Source organism: Bombina bombina, chromosome 8 (assembly GCF_027579735.1).
Source record: "Bombina bombina isolate aBomBom1 chromosome 8, aBomBom1.pri, whole genome shotgun sequence".
NCBI lineage: Eukaryota > Metazoa > Chordata > Amphibia > Anura > Bombinatoridae > Bombina > Bombina bombina.
The window spans coordinates 45,265,413-45,290,169 of NC_069506.1; the positions used below are offsets into that span (position 1 = coordinate 45,265,413).

The 24,757-nt window shown below is 34.7% G+C and overlaps 1 protein-coding gene across 1 annotated transcript in view; it reads right to left on the reverse strand.

The window, feature by feature from the left end:
• Positions 1 to 24,757, reverse strand: part of PLCH2 (phospholipase C eta 2) — a 974,668-nt gene that overhangs the window by 170,123 nt on the left and 779,788 nt on the right. The window contains exons 12-13 of the mRNA XM_053690349.1: positions 14,262 to 14,420; positions 12,933 to 12,962 (exon numbers count right to left, since the gene is read on the reverse strand). Coding sequence (XP_053546324.1) covers positions 12,933 to 12,962; positions 14,262 to 14,420 — 189 coding nt within the window. The remainder of the gene's footprint in view (positions 1 to 12,932; positions 12,963 to 14,261; positions 14,421 to 24,757) is intronic.

The following is a 24,757-nucleotide window of genomic DNA, read 5'->3' on the forward strand; positions in this document are numbered from 1 at the left end:
ATTACTCCAGCCAACTCGAGATCTGAAACACATTACAGAAATGCCTGAGCCTTCACTAGATTCTTTGGAATGCGAGAGAGAAAAAATCTCTTCGCAGGCGGTCTTACCTTGAAACCTATTCTGTACCCTTGAGAAACAATGCTCTGAATCCAAAGACTGTGAATCGAATTGATCCAAATGTCTTTGAAAAATCGTAACCTGCCCCCTACCAGCTGAGCTGGAATGAGGGCTGCACCTTCATGTGGACTTGGGAGCTGGTTTTGACTTTCTAAAAGGCTTGGATTTATTCCAGATTGGGGAAGGCTTCCAAACAGAAACCATTCCTTTAGGGGTAGGGTCAGGCTTCTGTTCCTTATTCTGACGAAAGGAACGAAAACGATTAGCAGCCCTATATTTACCTTTAGATTTTTTGTCCTGAGGCAAAAAAGTTCCTTTCCCCCCGGTAACAGTTGAAATAATTGAATCCAACTGGGAACCAAATAATTTATTACCTTGGAAAGAAAGAGAAAGCAAAGTTGACTTAGAAGACATATCTGCATTCCAAGTCTTAAGCCATAAAGCTCTTCTAGCTAAAATAGCTAAAGACATATACCTGACATCAACTCTAATGATATCAAAGATGGCATCACAAATAAAGTTATTAGCATGTTGAAGAAGTTTAACAATGCTATGAGCATTATGATCTGATACTTGTTGTGCTAAAGCCTCCAACCAAAAAGTGGAAGCGGCAGCAACATCAGCCAAAGAAATAGCAGGCCTAAGAAGATTACCTGAACATAAATAAGCTTTCCTTAGAAAGGATTCAATCTTCCTATCGAAAGGATCCTTAAAGGAAGTACTATCTGCTGTAGGAATAGTAGTACGTTTAGCAAGAGTAGAGATAGCCCCATCAACTTTAGGGATTTTGTCCCAAAACTCTAATCTGTCAGATGGCACAGGATTCAATTTCTTAAACCTTTGAGAAGGAGTAAAAGAATTACCCAGATTATTCCATTCCCTAGAAATTACTTCAGAAATAGCATCAGGAACAGGAAAAACTTCTGGAATAACAGTAGGAGGTTTAAAAACCGAATTTAAACGCTTAGTAGATTTAGTATCAAGAGGACTAGAATCCTCCATCTCTAATGCGATTAAAACTTCTTTAAGTAAAGAGCGAATAAATTCCATTTTAAATAAATATGAAGATTTATCAGTGTCAATATCTGAGACAGAATCCTCTGAACCAGAAATATCCTCATCAGAAACAGACAAATCAGAATGATGATGGTCATTTAAAAATTCCTCTGAAAAATGATAAGTTTTTAAAGACCTTTTACGTTTACTGGAAGGAGGAATAACAGACATAGCCTTCCTAATAGATTTAGAAACAAATTCTTTTATATTAACAGGAACATCCTGAGTATTAGATGTTGAAGGAACAGCAACAGGTAATGGTATATTACTAATGGAAATACTATCTGCATTAGCAAGCTTATCATGACATTCATCACAAACTACAGCCGGAGGAACAATCACCACAAGTTTACAGCAAATGCACTTAACTTTGGTAGAACCAGCATCAGGCAGCGTCTTTCCAGAAGTAGATTCAGATCCAGGGTCAATGTGAGACATCTTGCTATATGTAAAAGAAAAAAACAACATATAAAGCAAAATTATCAAATTCCTTAAATGACAGTTTCAGGAATGGGAAAAAAATGCCAATGAACAAGCCTCTAGCAACCAGAAGCAATGGAACAGAAGACTGAAATAATGTGAAAAAAAATGTGGAGACAAGAATGACGCCCACATTTTTTAGCCCCAAAAAAGACGCCCACATTATTGGCGCCTAAAAAATTTTGGCGCCAAGAATGACGCCACATCCGGTGACGCCGACATTTTTGGCGCAAAACGTCAAAAAAAAGACGCAAACACGAACAACTTCCGGCGTCAAGTTTGACGCCGGAAATGACAAACAGAATTTTTTTAGCCAAAAAAGTCTGCGTCAAGAATGACGCAATAAATTGAAGCATTTTCAGCCCCCGCGAGCCTAACAGCCCACAGGGAAAAAAGTCAATTTGAAACAATTTTTAAGGTAAGAAAAAAATGATTATTCATATGCATTATCCCAAATAATGAAACTGACTGTCTGAAATAAGGAATATTGATCATCCTGAATCATGGCAAATATAAGTTTAAAGACATATATTTATAACTTTATAAATAAAGTGCCCAACCATAGCTTAGAGTGTCACAAAAAATAAGACTTACCCCAGGACACTCATCTACATATAGTAGATAGCCAAACCAGTACTCAAACGAGAATCAGTAGAGGTAATGGTACATAAGAGTATATCGTCGATCTGAAAAGGGAGGTAAGAGATAAATCTCTACGACCGATAACAGAGAACCTATGAAATAGATCCCGTAGAAGGAGACCATTGAATTCAAATAGGCAATACTCTCTTCACATCCCTCTGACATTTACTGCACACTGAGAGGAAAACCGGGCTCCAGCCTGCTGCGAAGCGCATATCAACGTAGAATCTAGCACAAACTTACTTCACCACCTCCATGGGAGGCAAAGTTTGTAAAACTGAATTGTGGGTGTGGTGAGGGGTGTATTTGTAGGCATTTTGAGGTTTGGGAAACTTTGCCCCTCCTGGTAGGAATGTATATCCCATACGTCACTAGCTCATGGACTCTTGCTAATTACATGAAAGAAAAAACAAGCGCAAACCCATATCAAGGTAGACGTTTGTACATTTTATTACACACACACACCGGTTAAAAACACAGGATTAAAAGAAATAACAAGCCTGTCTCCCACTCAGGGATGTAGATTAAGAAGTTTGAACGTCCAAATGTCAATCTCTTGTATCACTCAATATACAACACCGGGTTGGATCCTGTGGTTACTGTATTCCAGGAGGGCCACCCAGAGCTACGCCCCCAACGTGTTTCGTCTGTTCTGAACGGACTTTTTCAAGAGGATAAAGAACAGATGGAATTTCTGGATCTGCTCGTTTCGCTACTTTAAAGAAATTGACAGGTCAACCAGTCCAATCAGTGTGTACTGTGTGCAGCATAGACAGTGTAGGTAACACACCTCGGAAAGCAGCTGCAGCCCTTGGCTCAAGCACTGGGAATTTCAAGGAAACATTTTTACTTTTGGACATTACTGGACTCATATTAACATCTTCACCCTCAGTGGTGAGCTTGTGGAAGTGGTAATTTCATCCTCTTTGTATTTTATATTGTGATACACCAATTTTTTACAATCTTTTTGGTATTCTCAATTACTGAATATTTAGCCCTGCCCCACCCCCTTACTTATTTTGCGCTGTTAATACTTTGTTTTGAGTTTGTTTTTTGTATGTGTATATATATATATATATATATATATATATACACACACACACATACATATATATATATATATATATATATATATATACACACAAAATTTGGTTTAACACACCTTACAAAAAGTTTATATACACATCTTTGGGAGTGCTGCCAATATGACCTAGTCAATACTCAAACATAAAGGTATTGGCACACATCCATTTTCAAAAGCACAACATATTTTTTGAACTGCTGCAAAAAATTGCCTGCAAACAACATCAAGGGACAACTATTCTTTTTAAATAAAATTGGGATCTTAGTCACACAATATGGCCATATGTAAGTGGTGACTGGCTAAGCAAAATATGGCCATATTGTGTGACTAAGATCCCAATTTTATTTAAAAAGAATAGTTGTCCCTTGATGTTGTTTGCAGGCAATTTTTTGCAGCAGTTCAAAAAAATATGTTGTGCTTTTGAAAATGGATGTGCGCCAATACCTTTTTGTTTGAGTGTGTATATATATATATGCATAGATATATACACAGCTATATAAAAATATAGTCATATACAGGTAAATATTTCCTGCACTGTAATAGGAACCACCTCATTACACAATTAAGCAATTCTCCAGCAATGAAGGCATGTGTCATTTGGCATTAGTAATTTACTCTAGCTTCTTTACAGAAAACTGAGATTTTCTAGCACCAATCCTTAAGCTCAAGAGAAATTCAACCATTTCTAATTTTGAACACATTGGAATGGAGCCATAATCCAAAATACTAATTCGCTGCAGGCTATGTATCTCATTTGCAACTCATTTGCAGCATTGAGCCTCCTAAGAGTAAATTTGTCAGACATAAGAGGTTAAGGGAAAACACATTTGCTGTAAACGCATACCTTATAATACATGAGGTCTTGTATTCAATATTAGATATACATTTCCTTTGTATATTTATTGAGACAGCTTTATTTATAATTATCTTTAACCACTACAATAAAAAAACAAATAAGCCTACCGGCACATTCTGGCTTATAAATATATTTTACACTACTGTAGAAATGAGCCTATGATTCAGACATTTTATTTATGGTGTAACCCCTATGGGGTAGAATCTGATTCTCCCTACAAATTTCCTATTAATTGCAATTATGCATTTTCACCTTGCAAAATAATGCTATTTTATGGGTTATAGGCTAGATTAAAGGTATATAAAACTGAAAATTATAATGCTAACAAAAGAAGACAGCTTTTGCCGGGAGCGGGCAAAGGGAAACTACATTACGCTATTAATGTAGTCCTCATTGGCAGTGCCTACAGAAAGAGAGGCACTCTACAAAGAACGAACAACAACAGCTCAGTAGCTTTTTCTGTGGCGAGTTACAACCTGGGAGCAGCCTCCTTTAGCCCAAGTGTTCTTTTCACAGAGGAGAACTTTCCTGAAGCATAATAGTCTGATCCTGCCAAACAAGGTCAGTCCAGCCCTGAAATACCAGGCAATCCTTCTCTGAATAATGAACGTAGCAACCCCAGATGATTTTTTCAACCTTCTTTGGGCCTCATCAGTGAGGTGCAGCCATATTCCTTTAAGCAATGGAAAAATAGATGGCGCTGGTCTGTAGAATGATATTTCTCTAAATGATGAAGAGAAAAAGGGCTTGAGGTGTATGAAGAAACCGGTGAATATATGTGCAGTATACTCACTCCATAAGTTGTGTGAGTTCAGCTGCAGTGTAATATGCTTCCAGGTAATGAAGTTCCCCGGAATAAATATAGGATATCAGGATCTGACAAGAGCCTATTGCAGGTCTGCAAGCAAAATAAGACTCAATTGACCAAAGGTTATCCAGTGAATAAAGGAAAACAAAATAGTAACTTACTCCATATAAAGGAGAATCCGGCTTGTCACAGCAAAGAAGGGTATCAACAATCTTCCAACTTTGATCAAAAGATATGTTTATTAGCTCAACGCGTTTCAACTTTTAACAAGTCTTTCTCAGGAGCAAGGATAAAATTAATAAAAGCAAGTAGCTGAGTATAATTGCTGTGTTCACAAGCCAGTTTATATACAGAAGTAATGCTATCCAATTTCCTGTGTGAAACAGGAAGTTGGATTTACAATGTGCAATGTATTAAAAACAAAATTAAAAGAAGAATATGAATTGGTGGCAGACTATTTATGTTTTGAGAATATTATAAAATCTTGTCATATGTAAGGGAGTTGTTGATAGGTCCATATTAGTAAGAGGAGGGTCTCTTGACCCTCCTCTTACTAATATGGACCTATCAACAACTCCCTTACATATGACAAGTTTGCAAACTTCACACGGATCGGCTGTTCCGCTCACTTCAAAACTCCTCACGGATTGGTCACTCCACTCACGTGTTCCTCCACCGGACCTGAAACGGAACTCATACACTACAGACTACCTGTTTGAGGACTTAATCTTGAGCTATTCCTGATTGGTTAACACAATGGATACTTCTTTTGATTGGTCAGAAATCGGATTGATGCCAGACTATATACTTTAATTGCAAATTTATAAAGAATCTTTAAAAAAATGGCATTTAAGATTTTATAATATTCTCAAAACATAAATAGTCTGCCACCAATTCATATTCTTCTTTTAATTTTGTTTTTAATACATTGCATATTGTAAATCCAACTTCCTGTTTTACACAGGAAATTGGATAGCATTACTTCTGTATATAAACCGGCTTGTGAACACAGCAATTATACTCAGCTACTTGCTTTTATTAATTTTATCCTTGCTCTTGAGAAAGACTTGTTAAAAGTTGAAACGCGTTGAGCTAATAAACATATCTTTTGATCAAAGTTGGAAGATACCCTTCTTTGCTGTGACAAGCCGGATTCTCCTTTATATGGAGTAAGTTACAATTTTGTTTTCCTTTATTCACTGGATAACCTTTGGTCATTTGAGTCTTCACTTGCTTGCAGACCTGCAATAGGCTCTTGTCAGATCCTGATATCCTATATTTACTCCGGGGAACTTCATTACCTGTAAGCATATTACACCGCAGCTGAACTCCCACAACTTATGGAGTGAGTATACTGCACATATATTCACCGGTTTCTTCATACACCTCAAGCCTTTTTTCTCTTCATCATTTAGAGAAATATCATTCTACAGACCAGCGCCATCTATTTTTCCATTGCCATTTGTTCAAGACAGTCACAGAGGAGAGACTGTAAGAAGGCTGCAGTCTTATTTAAAAGGAGAGTATCAGTTCTTGGTTTTATTTTATTTTAAGTGTTATTTTCACCTTACACTTTGTACTATACTTTTTTCTGTTGTTTTTTGTATCTATATTCCTTTAAGCACATTGAGCAAAGAGTCCACGTCTGGTTTCCACAATCATCCTTAATGAAACTTCCCCAGGGTCTTTAAGCAAATACAAACAGAAAGAGAAGAACTTAACCAGGAATGATCAACAGCTCAGTAAGCTTTTTCTATGGTTAGTTACCACTTGGGAGCAGCCTCGTTTAGCTCAATTGTGCTTTCCACAGTGGAGAACTTTCATGATGTATAATTTCTCTGATCGTCCCAAACAAGGTAAGTCCAGCTACAAAATTGCAGGCAATCCTCCTCTGAACAAGGAACATGGCAACCCCAGATGATCATTTAGAGTTTTTTTTAGCCTCATCAGTTTGGTGCAGCCATATTCCTCTAAGCTCAATGAGCAAGGAGTCCACAAACTGGTTTCCCTTCATGTTCACTAACAAGGCTCAAAAAAAGTCAAAACAATGGTCTGGGGTTGCAATGAACTTTGTTCAGAGGAGGATGGCATGGTATTTTGGGGCTGAACTGACCTTACTAGGTGGGATCAGACTAAGGTTCTTCTTTGTGAAAAGCATAATTGAGCTAAAAGATCCTGCTCTTAGGTGGTAACTCACCATACAACAAGCTATTGAGCTGCTGTTCTTCCTGAGAGAGCACTTCTCATTCTGTATTTATCTCATTTTCCATAGCTCCTGCAGTTCAAAATATGAAAAAAATGAGTGTGGCTGGAGGAACTCTAGAATACCGAGTATCTAAGTATATTATTTATAAACAACTAAGGCACTGTTTATTAGAGCTTTGACTCATACACCACTTTTAAAGGTACAGGTCAGTTTGTAGGTATAATAAATACTTGGACAACGTGTGGATAGCACATGTTATATATGCTTTGACTATTCACTAACTAATGTATCCAGCATAGGCTGGGTACATCCTATCCTATATACAGTATATTCATGCTCAAAGGGATGATACAAGAGAAGTTATTGCAGAAGGCTAAACCAGTTTTTGATGTATGTGTACTTATAATCACTTTCTGGAAAAATAAATGAAAAGCAAGACCAAATAATATATAATTAATAAATAACCATATTTTCAACTTTTGATGCTGCTGCAACCATCTGGTATATGTGATCATGTGGATTTTGCAGCTGCCAAACCTAAACAACATGCTATGCAGGACAGAAGATGTTCACAGTATTAACTTGCTTGTGAGTATCATCGGAAAATGTATGGGACTTAATCTCCTGGCAAATGAAAACTACAACTAGAGAGAGCATACCACTTCTATGCAATGCTTCAATGACTATTAAAGGAACATTCTACTCCAGAATTTTTCATTGTTTAAAAAGATAGATAATCCCTTTATTACCCAACCCCCTAGGTATATTAGTATATGTTTTACCTCTGTGATTACCTTGTATCTAAGCCTCTGCAGACTGCCCCCTTATCTCAGTTCTTTTGACGGAAAGTTGTTTAAAATTGCATGCCCTCTCTGAATCGTGAAAGTTTATTTTTTATTTGACTGTCCCGTTAAATATAGTAGAAAGCTTAAAGGACCAGTCAACACAGTAGATTTGCATAATCAACAAATGCAAGATAACAAGACAATGCAATAGCACTTAGTCTGAACTTGAAATTATTAGTAGATTTGTTTTCTGACAATTTTAAAAGTTTTGTCTTTTTCCACTCCCCCTGTACCATGTGACAGCCATCAGCCAATCACAAATGCATACACATACCATGTGGCAGCCATCAGCCATTCACAAATGCATACACACTTATTCTTGCACATGCTCAGTAGGAGCTGGTGACTCAAAAAGTTTAAATATAAAAAGACTGTGCACATTTTGTTAATTGAAGTAAATTGGAAAGTAGCTTAAAATGGCATGCTCTATCTGAATAATGAAAGTTTAATTTTGATTGAGTGTCCCTTTAATAAAAAATACTATGGAATAACAGTCTGAATTTCAAATGAGTATCTGACAAATTCCAAAGTGAATTCCATGCTCCCTGCATCATCTGACAGCCATCAGCCAATCACAAAATGTATATACAGTGAACTCTTACACATAATCAGAAGGCGCTGGTGCTAAAGAAAGTATGCATATAAAATGATTGTGCACATTTTTTTAATATCCCTTTAATATCCACTTTTGAAGAAAGCAAAAATGTGTAAAGCATAAACATTTATTAATATTTGGGATCCAGGGAAAAAGGAAATTCCAGGTTGTGTCCATGTTTTATTGATCTTTCTTTTCAATCAACTGCTTTTAACAGGGAACAGAATGAATTTCAAAATGGGGACTGAAATGTAAAGAAAGATGTTTGACTCTGTAGAAAATTATAATAGTAATGTAGAGAGGGGGCAAGATCATTTGGTTTCCTTTATATAACTGTATATATGACAGATTTCTATCAGCCAATTGGAATTAAGGTTGAAAAAATCCTATTGGCTGTTGTAATCAGCCAATAGGATTGAGCTTTCATCCTATTGGCTGATCCAATCAGCCAATAGGATGAAAGCTCAATCCTATTGGCTGATTGCAACAGCCAATAGGATTTTTTCAACCTTAATTCCAATTGGCTGATAGAAATCTATCAGCCAATCGGAACCTAAGGGACGCCATCTTGGATGACGCAATTTAAAGGGAAACTTAATTCGGAAGAAGACGTCGAATGAAGAGGAAGCTCTGCGGATGTCTTGAAGATGGAGCCGCTCCGCGCCGGATGGATGAAGATAGAAGATGCCCTCTGGATGAAGACTTCTGCCAGCTTGGATGAAGACTTTGGCACCCTTGGATGAAGACTTCTCCCGGCTTCAATGAGGACTTCTTGCCGCTTGGATGAAGACTTCTGCTGCTTCGTTGGGGATGGATGTCCGGTCTTCAAAACTGTAAGTGGATCTTCGAGGGTTAGTGTTTGTTTTTTTAAGAGTTTATTGGGTGGGTTTTAATTTTAGATTAAGGGTTTAGGCTGAAAAAGAGCTAAATGCCCTTTTAAGGGCAATGCCCATCCAAATGCCCTTTTCAGGGCAATGGGGAGCTTAGGTTTTTTAGATTAGATTTTTATTTGGGGGGGGGGTTGGTTGTGTGGGTGGTGGGTTTTACTGTTGGGGGGTATTTTTTTTTTTTTTACAAGTAAAAGAGCTGATTTCTTTGGGGCAATGCCCCGCAAAAGGCCTTTTTAAGGGCAATTGGTAGTTTATTGTAGGCTAGGGTTTTTTTTATTTTGGGGGGGCTTTTTTATTTTCATAAGGCTCTTATATTAGGTGTAATTAGTTTAAATATTTGATAATTTATTTTGTGTAACAGTGTTTATTTTTTTGTAACTTAGTGTTTGTTATTTTGTGTAACTTGGTTGTTAGTTTTTTGTAACTTTGTAATTTTTATTAGTAGATTTAAATAACTTTAGTAGGGTTAGGTGTTTAAATATGTAATATAGTTAAATTAATTGTTAGTTTAATGTAATTTTAGTATAATAGGGTAGGTTAATTAATAGTTTAATGTAATTTTAGTATAACAGTTAGGGTAGGTTAATTAGTAGTTTAATATAGTTTAATTTAAATCTAAAGGTAAGTTTAAATTTATTATAAGATAGGGATGTTGTAATTTTAATATAAAGCTAGCGGGTTGTTAGGTTTAGGGGTTAATAGGTTAATTTAGTTTATGGTGATGTGGGGGGCTGGTGGTTTAGGGGTTAATACATTTATTTAGTTGCGGTGGGATAGGGGTTAATATATTTATTTAGGTTACAGCGGGATCCGGGAGCAGCGGAATAGGGGTTAATAACTTTATTTAGTTGCGATGGGCTTCGGGGCGGCGGGATAGGGGTCAATACATTTATTTCATTGCGGCGGTGTCGGGGAGTATCAATGGGATATCTGGCAGCATCTAACATGAGCTTTCGCTGATTTCAGATTCCCATTGATTTGTATGGCATCCGCGGCCCCCAGGGCAGCGGATTGAAAAGCAGGTATACTGGGCCGGAATACTGGCGAGCGTACCGGTTAGCAGTTTGATAACTAGCAAAAGTAGTCAGATAGCGCGGAATTTGTATTCGGAACATCTGTAATGACGTAAGCATCAATCTGTGTCGGACTGAGACCGGCGGATCGTATGTTACATCACAGATTTCAACTTTTGCCGGTCTGTAGGCTTTGATAAATAAGGCGAATCAAGCTTGCCACAATTATGCTGCGGAATTCAAGAGTATTTGCGGTTAACGGCTTGATAAATAGGCCTCATTGGCTCTAATTTGGAGTTGGTCCCACCCTTTTGTCACTATAACAGCTGCTACTCTTCTGGAAAGGCTTTACACAAGATTTTGGGTGTTTGTCTGTGGCAATTTAGGTCTATTCAGGGAGGTCAGGCACATATATTAGATGTGAGAAAGTCTGACTCACAATCTGTTTTCAAATTCATCCAAAAAAGTTAAATGGGGTTGAGGTGAGGGCTCTGTGCAAGCCACTGTAGCCCCTCCACACCAAACCCATCAAACCATTTCATCATGGACCTCACTTTGGGCACAAGACACAGTCATGCTGGAACTGGAAAGGGCCTTCCCCAAACTGTTGCAACAAATTTGAAGTGATAAGAAAATGGATTTCAGCCAATATTTTAAATGAAGAAAACTTTATTGTCACTGAATAAGGGTCATTAAGGACAACGTCTCAGGTACACAATTGGCCCTTAGTCATTACTAAGAGTGAATTGTAGGCCTGAAACATTGTCCTTTATGACCCTTATGTAGTGGCAATAAAAGTTTGCTTCTTTTAAAATATTTGCTAGAATCAATCTTCTCATCACTTGTTCTGGAAATTGACAAATCCTCAACCATACATTGGTGTATGCCGTTTTACTACTTATACAACTATATTGTCACAAAGTTCATAAACAACCATTTTTCTAAAATGTCTTTGTATCCTGTGGAGTAGTTTAGGATTGCACTTGAGAAACACTGCTTAACACCACTCCAGATTAAGTTTGGCATTGTGTACTAATGTTTTGCCATAGAAACTTATTTCTTGAAGCTCAGTTATTCTGCTGATGTTGCTTCCAGATGCAGACTGACACTCAGTAGTGAGTGACTCAACAGATGATAGGCAATTTTTACACTCTGCCTTAGCACTCGGCAGCAGTCAGTGAGAGCTGTTACTGTGTTTAGGCGAGCAGACCATCAGTAATATATTCTCCTTGTGCACAATGAACTGTCACATTTGGATTACACACCTGATAAATAATCTGCTTGTACTGAGCTAAATAATAAAAACTATAATCAAATTTTTTTTACAAACCTCATTATCATATATAATGCTTAAAGGGGCAGTATAAACCAATTTTCATTTAACTGCATGTAATAGACAATACTATAAAAGAATAAAATGCACAGATACTGATATAAAAATCCAGTATAAAACCTTTTAAAAACCTACTTAGAAGCTCCCAATTTAACACGTTAATGAGATAAGCCTGGAACACCCACTGAAAGGAGATGATAGCAGAATCTCCCCTCTACCCCTTCCCCTGCATATGATAAGACCCATTACACAAAGAGAAGCAGTCTGAAGTTTGTATACTTCAGTATACATCTAAAAGTTTGGGGCTTGGTTAGGAGGTCTGAAAATCGTTATTTACAAATAAGCAAAACTATACATTGTTACAAAAACAAACCGAGGTGGGCTATATAAATGAATCTTCTACAAAATATTTATGCAAAGAAAAATCTAGTGTATATAATGTCCCTTTAACACAAGCAACAAAATAAAAACAAAAAAATGTTTGTTTTTTTAAAAGACACAGATGCACTGCATGTAAGCGATGCACATATATTTAAAATATCCCATAAACCCTAGAGAAACGTAGAATTTCAATGGAAAACATGGACAGACCATAAGTATTTATCATGATTAGGAGATGAGCCAGCCATTAATGACATAAGCTAAATTAGCTGTAAACAACACTGCTGTAAAGTCTCATTATATTTTAAGATAAACGGTAATTACAGTGCACTTTGCTGCATTTTCTGTCGACCTTGTAAAGATGCTGTTGAATTAATTCCTAAGGATTTTCAAGCAGTATAACACAATGCATGATACACAGACAAATGCATTATGTAGTCATCAAGCATACAGATTAAAAGTAGCTATTTATTTGAACATTTTGCCTGGATAAAGATTTACAAATAAAACTACCATTAGCAGCATTAGAGATTTTGTCTACTTTACTTACAATATACATCTCTTTTGTAACATGCATCTCATAAAATGCTAAATGTCTACTGAAAGTAGGTCATATGTGCACTTACCAAAGATTTATCACCACCAGGTAAATATTTCTGGAAAATAAAGTAGAAACATAATTTTATTTATCATCTATTAAATTTAGAAGTTGTAAAAATTAACATTAAAATTACATATATAGACCAACAGTATTTCTCCCCACTTAGGATCATATCATTAAAATATAATTATACATGTGGAAACTAAATTTGCTAATTATTTTTTTTGTCAGGCGAAATACTAGAATGATAACACTGTTCCAATCATTTTTTATACAGTGTATTTAAAAATATTTTTTAATGAAATTAAAAAAATACTTTTTACTCCAAGATTATTTTAAAAAAAATAGGAAGCTGGGTTAATAGCTTCCTCCCAAAGACACTTAAAGGATGTACTAAAGCATAACTGTTCTTCCATCAAACGCTTCAGTCATTGGAATATTCCTACTAATGACTGAGCATATCTCATGCTGATGAGCACCCTCAAGGGAAAAAAGTTGTGCAGGAAAGTCTGGGCAATACAGCCTCTAATATCCTGGCTTGACCCAGACTCCAGTTGGGTTTGGAGTATATATACATAACTTTCAAGATTTCATAATAACCTTTTAAGATTTCATATAATTAAAAATGATAGAAAATGGTAACTTAAAAAAAACACTGAAAATATCTGGATTTGGAAAACCTAATACAAAATCAATCTGATCTAGATGGAAGAGAATATATGTCATTATTTCATTTTATTATTTTTTGTAGTAATAAATTTATTAATTTAAAAGAAATTGGCAAAAGCTATACATCATTTTATATATATATATATATATATATATATATATATATATATATATATATATATATATATATATATATATATATTATATTACATAAAGAGTCTGAGAAAATCAATACTCTGCAGAAGTTGTGCTAGATCCATATTCACCAATATACCAAACATCTACAACAGTTTCTAAAGACTATACTTTGACAGGTCTTTCATTCAGACATGGACACAAAATTGTAAAAATAAGTTCCTAAGAAGTCGATTTTAACACTGCTTTGGTTTTTCAAATGTGTTGCAACAGCATGTCTGTTCTGTTCCTTTGTATGGTTTCTTACCGTGTAAAAGGTTCTATAAATTGTTATCTATAACAATAGAACATTGTAGCCAGCTGTAGAAAGTAAATTTCTGACTAGAACCCATCATTGGGCAAAACAAAAAAGGTATTGAATTTCTTCTAGTACACTATTGCACTTATGCAGTCCAACTACTAATTTGTATAAAAAAATAGAAGAATTACTAAGAAAATAGTAATCAATATAACAAAGCGAGAGAGAAAAAAAAGACAAAGTAAGTAGCACCTTTTTCAATTCTGTTTTCTGGCTGAGCTTTCCAGGGGACGGTAGTGTGGTGACAGTAAAATTGTTAGGATCTTCACAATCTCGGATTTTGGATTCCTTCATTAATGAGTCAAGTTTCTTCTTCGCTATATTTTCCACTTGCTTCCTGTTAGCGGAAGCCTATAGATATGAAAATATATAGATGATGGTAAAGACTAATTTTATATTTTCCATGGAAAAAATGTAGAGTTAAATGCTATTTTCTTTAAACTATTATAAAAAGGATCTGTTGGTTATCAAATCAATCTTTTCATTGATAACGTTTCATGCAATGCACTTATCAGTCACAGGCATAGACTGCCAATGCAAACAGATCTTATATATACAAACAGATTCATTTTAGCAATGAGATTCAGTGATGTGCTTTTCATTCAATGGATTATGATTTTTTGGGATGAGAAGAAAAGAAACAAATCTTTTATAGGGATATTAAAGGATAACCTCTACACTTCTATGCTCAAACTTTCCTATTGTGCGTATATGGAGGGCAAATTCTACAAAGATGAAAATAAACAAATAATACCATTTTGTTTCCCCATTAATAGTAAATTCTTAAAAGGCTGGGAAGGTATAAAAAAATACAAGTAGTAATTTGGATAATTTAAATGATATAATTATTGAGTATCCATTAAATAATTGATAATGTTACAGGACAGGAAAGGATTTCAATTTAAGACATATAATTTATTTGTAACAAATATTGGATACACAACTCCAAAGTGAAAAATTCTAAATGTAAAGACAATACCATAAACAATGATTTATATCATTATCCTTAGGATGCAACAACGTTAAAATAAAACAGACTTTTAAGTCCATGCAGAACAAATTAATATTTCAAACATATAGGGCCAGATAACGAGTGGAGCGCTATTTAACGCTTTCGCTAGAGATCTATATGTATGTATCTCAATGTTAAACACCTTAGACCTCATACCTTTGAGCCCTAATAACCTTTTTTGCAAACCATTTTTAGAAATAATTTTTATTAGATGGTGTTATTATGAGTGTAACTGTACTTTGCAATGTATTTTTGATGTATTTTATGAATCTTTATTGTTTCACGAAACAGTTAACCACAGCTCTGAGGATGTGCTATCCCGACGAGCGTTGACTTGAATTGTGCTCAAGTGATCGCGCTTACTTTCAAATTGTAATATGAGCGCAATTTAACCTGCTTGCAAATGAACGTGAAAATCCGACATTTCTCACGTGCAAACGTTTCCACTCCACTCATAATCTGCACTATAATCGATGCGTGTATGGCAGAAGTAAATAGAACTTTCTGTAAATATGTATATGTAATTAATTTTGCAATTATTTGGTTGTGTCTTTATGCATAGTCACAGGGGCGGAACTACAGTGGGTGCAGAGGGTCACAACTGTGACCGGGCCCCCGAGGGTGGGGACCCAGCTTTAAAAAAAAAATGTAAAAAATGTTTTCAATAAAAAACGTTGACCTGCCACTGCCTGCACTGATATCATGTGAGTGTGACGTGATGCTTCACTAGTGTCTCTGAATACAGGGGTTAGTGTTTCTGTTTTACCCATTGGTGTTTGTGTGTGTGTGTGTGGGTATGTGACTGTGTGTGTATTTATGCATGTATGTGTGTGTGTATGTATGTATGTGACTGTGTGTGTATTTATGCATGCATGTATGTGTGTGTGTGTGTGTATGTATGTATGTGACTGTGTGTGTATTTATGCATGTATGTGTGTGTGTGTGTCTGTATGTATGTATGTATGTATGTATGTATGTGACTGTGTGTGCATTTATGCATGTATGTGTGTGTGTGTGTATGTATGTGACTGTGTGTGTATTTATGCATGTGTGTGTGTATGTTTGTGGAACCAGCAAATTACAGACCTTGTTACTACAGCATGGGGAGGGGGCTGGGGGTAAACATTGTCACTATACAGTACAACTATATACAGTACGGGGGGGTGGACCATGTCACAGACTACTGTGGTCACTTTATAAAGTACTGGGGCGGGTAGGGTCCAGCCAGCAATCTCACCGGCAGATTACAGACTGTGTCACTGACTCACTATATACAGTACTGGTGAATTAAACAGTGTCACTATATACAGTAATATGGGGTCAGACCATCTCACAGACTGTGGGCACAGATATGTATCAAATTCACATTTTATTTTGGGGGGGGGCCTTCTTAGATTATTGCACCTGGGCCCTGTGGTTTCTAGTTACGCCTCTGGCAGGTCATATATAGGACAGGCCTTATTTTAATACAGAGTGAGAAGCAATACTATAAGTTGATTATAAACCAAGATTTATGTCTGTTTAACTTAAAATAAAGTGTAATTGATATATTGCCAGAGTGAGACAAACAAAAATATCAATCAGATGTGCTAGGCAGAACTTATATCATCACATTCTATATTTAAACATTTAAGCACAGTTTGCCGAGTTCACACTATCGTTGAGAAAATTGCATTTATTGTGAGAAAATATAAATTTGTTTCTGCTGCACAAAGAGAAAAAATATTAAAAGAAATCCAAGAATTCTTTACTTCAAGCTGAATATATCATTAAAAAGGTCAACGAGAGAATAAAAAATGTGTTAAATAAAATACTTTTAACATTTTCCACTAGATTGTAACATTTTGCTTGTTCACAAACCTGTGTTAATTTTTAGTTTTAACTCGACACAAAGAAATGCAAAGGTGAAAATTCATAGGTTTAAAAATGGGATCAGCTGCATGATTTCAGTTTTCAAAAAATATCATCATGCTAAAAAAACAAATTGACATCAACAACAAAAAACATTAAAGAGGCATTTAAACCTCAAATTGATGTCATGCATTAAAAATCCATTTTGCTCATATTACAGTACAATTTTTAAACTAAACTGTTAGCTGCTTAAGTTCCAAAATAATTTAAATAATATAAATGTACAGAATAACAGTAAATTTGCATCTCAACCAAACACTATAGTAATAGATTTCGCTAAATCTCATTTTAAGGGGGGGCAGCTAATTATTAACTGCTCTAATAGTTTTAATTGGCTAATTCCTTATTAAATTAATCTGCCGATCACATTAAATACATCATTATTAATAAAAAGCCAACGTTACTGTAAGCTATTAGAAATGTACAATATATAACTGTTGAAAGATATAAAATAATAAAAGGCAGAGCGTGCATGTACTAAGGCAGCTATGTTTTCAAATAACTTATGCTTAGTAAGTGATAAAGGTTAAATTATTTTCACAATAATGTCACTTTCAAGGACAATGTATTTTTCTCTTTAAAGAGTGAATAGGACAAGGACACTGTATTGTTAAATTGGGTTTCCATTAATGTGCTTCCAATGACAATGTATAGGAAATTGTTTATTTAGACTTATTTTTGTATACAAAATAGCAGCTTTTGTTTGTTGAAACTTCAACCCATTTAAATTGTCTGAGTAGAAAGACTAGACATATTTGGGGACATATTAAAAGGGAGGAAACATTACAATACAATGTTCCTTTAATGTTCATTTAAGGTACATGTATCACCCAGAATATTTAATGCACATTCTGGTGCCTACACAGTAAAAGGGGTTTTAAAAAAAGAAGAAGATTGCATATTAAGCTGAAAAACATTATCAATGAGAAAATTCTGCTCTTTATTTCTGAAATTTGAGAAGGCAGCACGGTTTCCAGCAATTCTGATTGGCTTACAGATAAGTGCTCCCATGAGAAATGCGCATATCGGCTCTGCAGCTATCTTCACAGGCAATACAAAATACATATCCCTTTGTGGGGGTTAAATATATAGTATTATTATCAGTTATTTGTAGAGCGCCAACAGATTCCGCAGCGCTAAAGGGAGATCATATGTGTTTAGACAAAAAAGCTCTAATTCATTCTTTTTCCCCAATAGAATGTAATTTGCCTAATTTTCCTGTAATTTAAGTATGGAAATTGTGAATTTTCCAGTCTTGAAAACATAAAAAATATATATCAGGCTTCATGTGCCTTAATTTCTGCTTGTTATCGAATCTTTTTTTGTCAAAGCACCAAGATTTTGTTAACACAATGACCATGTCATTTGCAGACTCACTTCTAAACTGGCTCCTCCAAATAAGCAAAGAGATAGGTAGAGTTTTCCCATTTAAAAACAATAGCAGCAAACAAGGTGTCAATCTGATCTACTACAGTTTAGACTTTGCTGATATGTTAATCTGTTAAAAAAACTGCCGAAAAATGTTGTGATTGCAAGGTGTTTACTGTCACTTTAATGAACATTATGGCTAGGGAGTACTGCCAATAATTCAATAAGGTTGTCATTTCCGTTATCGCTGCCAAAGTGTCTTCAGTATTTGGAGAATTAGGTGGTTTATGCACACAGAATTGTCTAAAAGTATCAGAATATTTAAAAGGATATGAAACCCAAATATTGTGTTTTGTGATTCAGACAGAGCATACAATTTTTAAAAAAGTTTCTACATTACTTCTATTATCAAATTTGCTTCAATCCCATGATATTCTGTGTTGAAGAGAGATACCTAGGTAGGAATCTAGAGCACTACATGGCAGGAAATAGTGCTGCCCTCTAGTGCTCTTCCAAATGGACAATTTGGCAAAACTGCTGCCATAGAGTGCTCCAGAAATGGGTCAGCTCCTAAGCATATATCCCTGGTTTTCAAAAAAGATGCCAAGAGAACAAAGAAACATTGATAATAGTAGTACATTAGAAAGTTGTTTAAAATCACATGCTCTATCTGAATCCTGAAAGAAAAATGTTGGGTTTCATATCTATTTAAAGGGACACTAAACCCAATTTTTTTCTTTCAGGATTCAGATAGAGCATGAGATTTTAAGCACCTTTCTAATTTACTCCTATTATCAATTTTTCTTTGTTCTCATGCTATCTTGATTTGAAAAAGCAGTACTGTAAGCTTTAGAGCCGTCCCATTTTTTGCTTAGCACCTGCGTAGAACTTGCTGATATGTGGCTAAATGTAGCAAACCAATCAGCAAGCGCTACCCAGGTGCTGAACTAAAAATGGGACGGCTCCTAACCTTTCATTACTGCTTTTTCAAATCAAGATAGCAAGAGAACAAAGAAAAAATGATAATAGGAGTGAATTAGAAAGTTGCTTAAAGTGCATGCTCTATCTGAATCATGAAAGAAAAAAAATTGGAGTTAGTATCCCTTTAAGAGTACAACCAACTGCAATATTAAATGAATGGATTATTTTTGCTTTAAAAGTAATTATGTCCATCTGTTGATACTGTGTAGCAAAAGTGAAAATAATTTCCTGTAATGTTTTCTCCCAGTTTTACCTTAGTGTTCAGTAAAAAATGAAAAACAAAATATGTTTATTGTCAAATCTAGAAGACTTAAATAATATAATATATACTTAGGCAGATAATTAAAAAAATAATAATATAATGTCTTAACTTCTAAATAATATTTGTGTCCAAGACAGAAGAAAGACCATATTATTTCTATAACTAAAACAAACAACAGTACTAATACTTCTAACAAAAACACACACCTAAAAGCCAACAATTACATCTGAAATCACACAGTTTGTTACCAAATTTGCCTTTTATGCTGGGAAAGAACGGTAATGGTTATTGAAATGAATATCAATTAAAAAACCTTTTTGGTTTTAAAGTTATGATACTATTCTGGTGGACACAATGGATATCTGAGGATTATGGATATTAAATATGCATTTTTTGTTATTTGTTTTTGTTTGCAGACAAATAAAAAATATCACTTTCAACTAATTAGCAAATCAGAAAAATGTGCCGATTTATTTATTAATTCATTATTAAAGGCATGACCAAACCCTAAAACAGAAATTGTATATTTTTGTGTGAATGAATCACAGACATTCACGGATGTGTTAAACAAAAGTGCCATTTGTTATTTATTTGTTTGTGAATAACAATGAATAATAATAAAAATGCAATTCTCTAATGGTTATATACTTGTATAACACAAAAAAAATACACATAGCTGTTTTTATTTTGTCCATCGTTTAATGAATTTAAACAATGACAGTCTGAAGTGCCCCAATGGAGGACAAAATATGCAAGGCCTGATATTTTCGAATACCTATAAAACATCTGTCTAGAGACATTTTCACAAAGATAGGTTTCAAACTGGCTTGCTAAACGTAGTTTTGCAACCAAATTGCCATGGTCTTTATTATCGTATAATCTTGGAATGCCAAAAACATTACTCAAAAGAGGTTATTTCACCCAATTCAGCTTTTAAGATCTGTGTTATTGGTGGCAGCGCTATATTCAATTTATGATGTTGTCCATGTAGCATTTTACTATTGTTTTGGTTATTGCATGTTTAGATGTGTTTTTGCATTCTTTCCTACAACTAACCTATTTTTCACCTTAGGTTCATTGGCCCTGTTTAACATTTGTTAGGAAGAAGTTTCCAGCTAAGAAACCTGTCCCACTGAGAGTGGGCAGCAGATGCTTTTTATCCACTGCACATTTATTATTGGAGTTCTTGAGTAGTGCCAGCTCCTGGTCTCATGCAACCAGATGGTCTCATGCAACCAACTACACAAGAGCGGGCCATGTTCATCATCATGAATGAACGAGTACCAGCCACTGCTTTATAACTAGCCGTATGAAGGCATAAGTGAGCCTGTACCACAATGGTCCAGAAGTTGCATCCTCAACTTGATAAATAGACCAATGTGTCTGCAAGTGTTAAAGATACTAAGCTATTCAGGCAACTAATGATTTTCTAGGCCTGAAATCTGAATCATATTTGATCAGTGTTAATATCAAAATTATTTTACAAAGATACAATTATTTCACCTTAAGCTGTCATGTTAACATTTTTATTCAAAAGTGATGCAGCGTAAATGCAAAAAGTAGACTAAAAATATCACATGAGCATTATTATGGGGAAATTTTTTTGATTTTTTTAAAATAATTTAAATCTAGAAGTTTGTCCCAATAATAGCATAGGAGTGAACAAGTGGTCCATACAGGGACAGTAATTTCCCTTTTTCCTCAGTTTAATGACATTTACACTGGAATCTTGAGCGATTATAGACAAAATTCCATGTGATCACCAAGAAAGCAAAGCGTGAACTCAAATGCTGAAGATGCTGATTGGCTGATCGTGTATTTTTTTTCCACCATGTGGCGGAAATAGGCTGAATTGTAACTGCTAATAGGAGGAGCTACTTTGGTGAGCTGATCTTAGTTTTAAATAAAGAACAACCCAGTTATTCACTAAACTTTTCCTTTATCACAGTTGCATCAAGAATAAAGGAGAATTTAAAGGGACATGAAACCCAAGTTTTTTCTTTTCTGATTTAGAAAGAGCATGCAATTTGTAATATTGTTCTAATTTACTTCTATTATCTAATTTGCTTTATTCTCTTGATATACTGTGCTGAAAAGCATATCTAGATATGCCCAGTAGCTGCTGATTCGTTGCTGTACATATATGCCTCATATGATTGGCTCACCCATGTGCATTGCTATTTCTTCAAAAGAGGGTAGCTATATAATGAAGCAAACTAGATAATAGAAGTAAATTGGAATGATGTTTAAAATTGTATTCTCTACTTGAATCATGAAAGAAAATTTTGGGGTGTAGTGTCCCTTTAAGTTGAGTAGCAAGTCCATTTAATATAGGTAAAGAGTGCCCACACTGTATTTTCATATATTCTATTGCTGGCTTAAAAGATATTGAATTCAAACTGTTTTATACTGTTTGGGTGATATTCATATTCATGCTTTTTACTTATCAGTGATTTATGTAGAACATGTGATTATTATTGATTGTATAAATAGTTTCTCAAAATACAAAATTGTTTAACTCAAACCTAATATTTATTTAACTGAATTGTTATTAAATTATTATACACATTTTAAAAGTTGTGTGAAAATGTATGTTATCAGTTTATTATCATTATTGAATGCTAATTTATAAAGTTTTCTATATTTATGATGGGTACTTTGCTATTTTCACCTTATATATAAATATTCTTCCATTTTACTATGCAACATATGCATTCAAACCAAAAATATGTCCTCAATTCAGAAAACAAATGTAATTTTCTCTCTTTGACAGACAGGCAATTTATTTGATCCAAACATAGGAAATAATTTAAAAATTGAGAATAAATTCTCTGTTTTTCAGAAATGAACACCAGGCTGCCATCCATTTAAATAGAAATACCATCTTGCTTTCAGATGTGCAGTTTTTTTGTAATTTCAATCTAGTTCACCTTGATAACCTTTTTTTTTTTTCTACACATTTTCCCAGCAAGTTATGCATTTGGTAACCTGATTGATTTCTGCTGTTCACGCCCCATCATGAATGCGTAGACCTGCAGGCAATGCTTCACAAAGGTTGCAAACATTAGCGTAAATTCAAATAAAAAATGGTTGGATTTTCAATGATATGTTGGGGATATGGGTACAGTACCTTCCACTTCATATACGCATGCAATGATAAGCAGGGAAAAAAAAACAGACAGACCAGAAATGAAAAAGGTCAGACATCACATTTATTTTAAATGAACAGTTATTGCTTTAATAGATTCTGTAAACATAGAAGATAGTGCTAAGTTACCTAGCATTATGCAAAACCTCATAAAGAATAAAATAAAATTATGATCCTTACTAAGGTTATATTTAGTATTTTTTTTTATCCATAACTGATAATTGTCCCATCCATGTTTTCCCAACATAAATTTTCATGTGATTTAGGGCTTTTTTTGGATGGTGATGTGATGATAATGGAAAAAAATTAACTTTTTATATTATAAAAGTTTGTACTTATCCCTGTTAAATAATATAGTTATTAGATATCTGCAATTAGTTATTAGTTAGTTACTAATCCCAAAAATAGGCACAGTGTGCAGCATTTATATATTTTAGGTAACTGATTTTTTAGGAAAAAAGTGCAATGCACAAATGTGTGGAAATTCAGATATTTGATTGTTGAACTTTTTTCCTAATAAATTTGGTGCTGTAAAAAGCACATTTTTGGCATTTGTTAAACTAATAACAAATTGCACGTCTGATACTTGTTACATTTGTAAATGCATTATACTCAGCCCTAATAAAAGGACATTCTTATGTAAAAATAAAATCCTCTATTCAATTATAGCATTTCATTTTTTTTGTAAATATATTCCTTCCTTTTTCCATGTGTTTTACACTTCCAAGTGGGTTAAAGTGATGGTTAAGTGAGAAATGTAACTTTTTATATTATAAAAGTTTTTTGTTTTTTTTTACTTATTCCTGTTGAGCAATATAGTTATTACATTTATAAATTCAATATATTTTTTTAAAATTGTACTTTAAAGTGAAAGTAAATTTTAGCCCTTTACAACACATCCAAGTATTGTATACTTTTTTTTTTTCTTCATTATGTGAATTTTGACTTATAATTAAAATTTTATTTCTTCTAACCTTATCCGTCATGCTCCGCCCATCTTAGACTTCCTATGTTTCTGTGTTTAGATGTATAGAGCGGTCCCACCCGCTCTATACGTATGTCAAATGTGCATTCACAAGCAAAGAACGCATTGTGCATGAGCGAATCGTAGATCTTACCATTAATGCGCATGCGATTCTGTGATGAGCCTCTTTACAACGCGCATGCATGAATGCATCCTTGGCTGTTATAAAACAAAAAGGTGTGCGCATGCGCGAATCGTGAACGGGCGTCCTACATAACGAGCACAAACAAGATTTGCCGCATGCGCAATTGAACACATAGGCGGATGACGTCCGCTCATGGCCGCCTATCGGCCAGAAAGTCAATTGGTCGACCGATGAACGTGATCAGGAAGTAAAATGAGAGGAGAAAAACGGGTTGAATTGTAAGTAGTAAAATATTGAGTTTATTTGCGGCGAAAATGGCATTTGCATGCAAATTTGTACAAACTCATGAATGAAACTCCTATTTATTTTAAATGAACTATGTAACTGAGGAGAGGGGACCACATAACTTTACTTTCACTTTAATGTCACTCATTCTCTGTGTAAATTTTTTTTTTCTTATTTTGACAGATAGGCGATGCAGCCAATATATGAAGTGTAGTCTCACACTGATGCTTTCTGACTGGATATAGTTGCAACTGTGCATGCAATCTGATTGGAAAGAATCAGTGTGAATGTGATACCCTAATAAAAAGACTTTTTGTGCTTTTATACAGCAGTGCTGTTTCTCTTACAATTATAATATATAATTAGTTTTTATTTCTAAATTACACTATAGCATAGTATAATTTGTCACTTTACCATCACTTTAAATGCGTAGTAAAAATTCTGCTATTTGCCGTGAAGATGAAGAGACAGCTGATCAGCCAACGAGGAGCAGGCATGCATATACCCCAAATGCTGGTAGTACCCTAACAAAATAGAACATTTTATTTTACACAAGAAAGTCCCTTTAAATCAAATGCCAGGAAAACTAGTTTGCAGACGAGGGGGATGTTT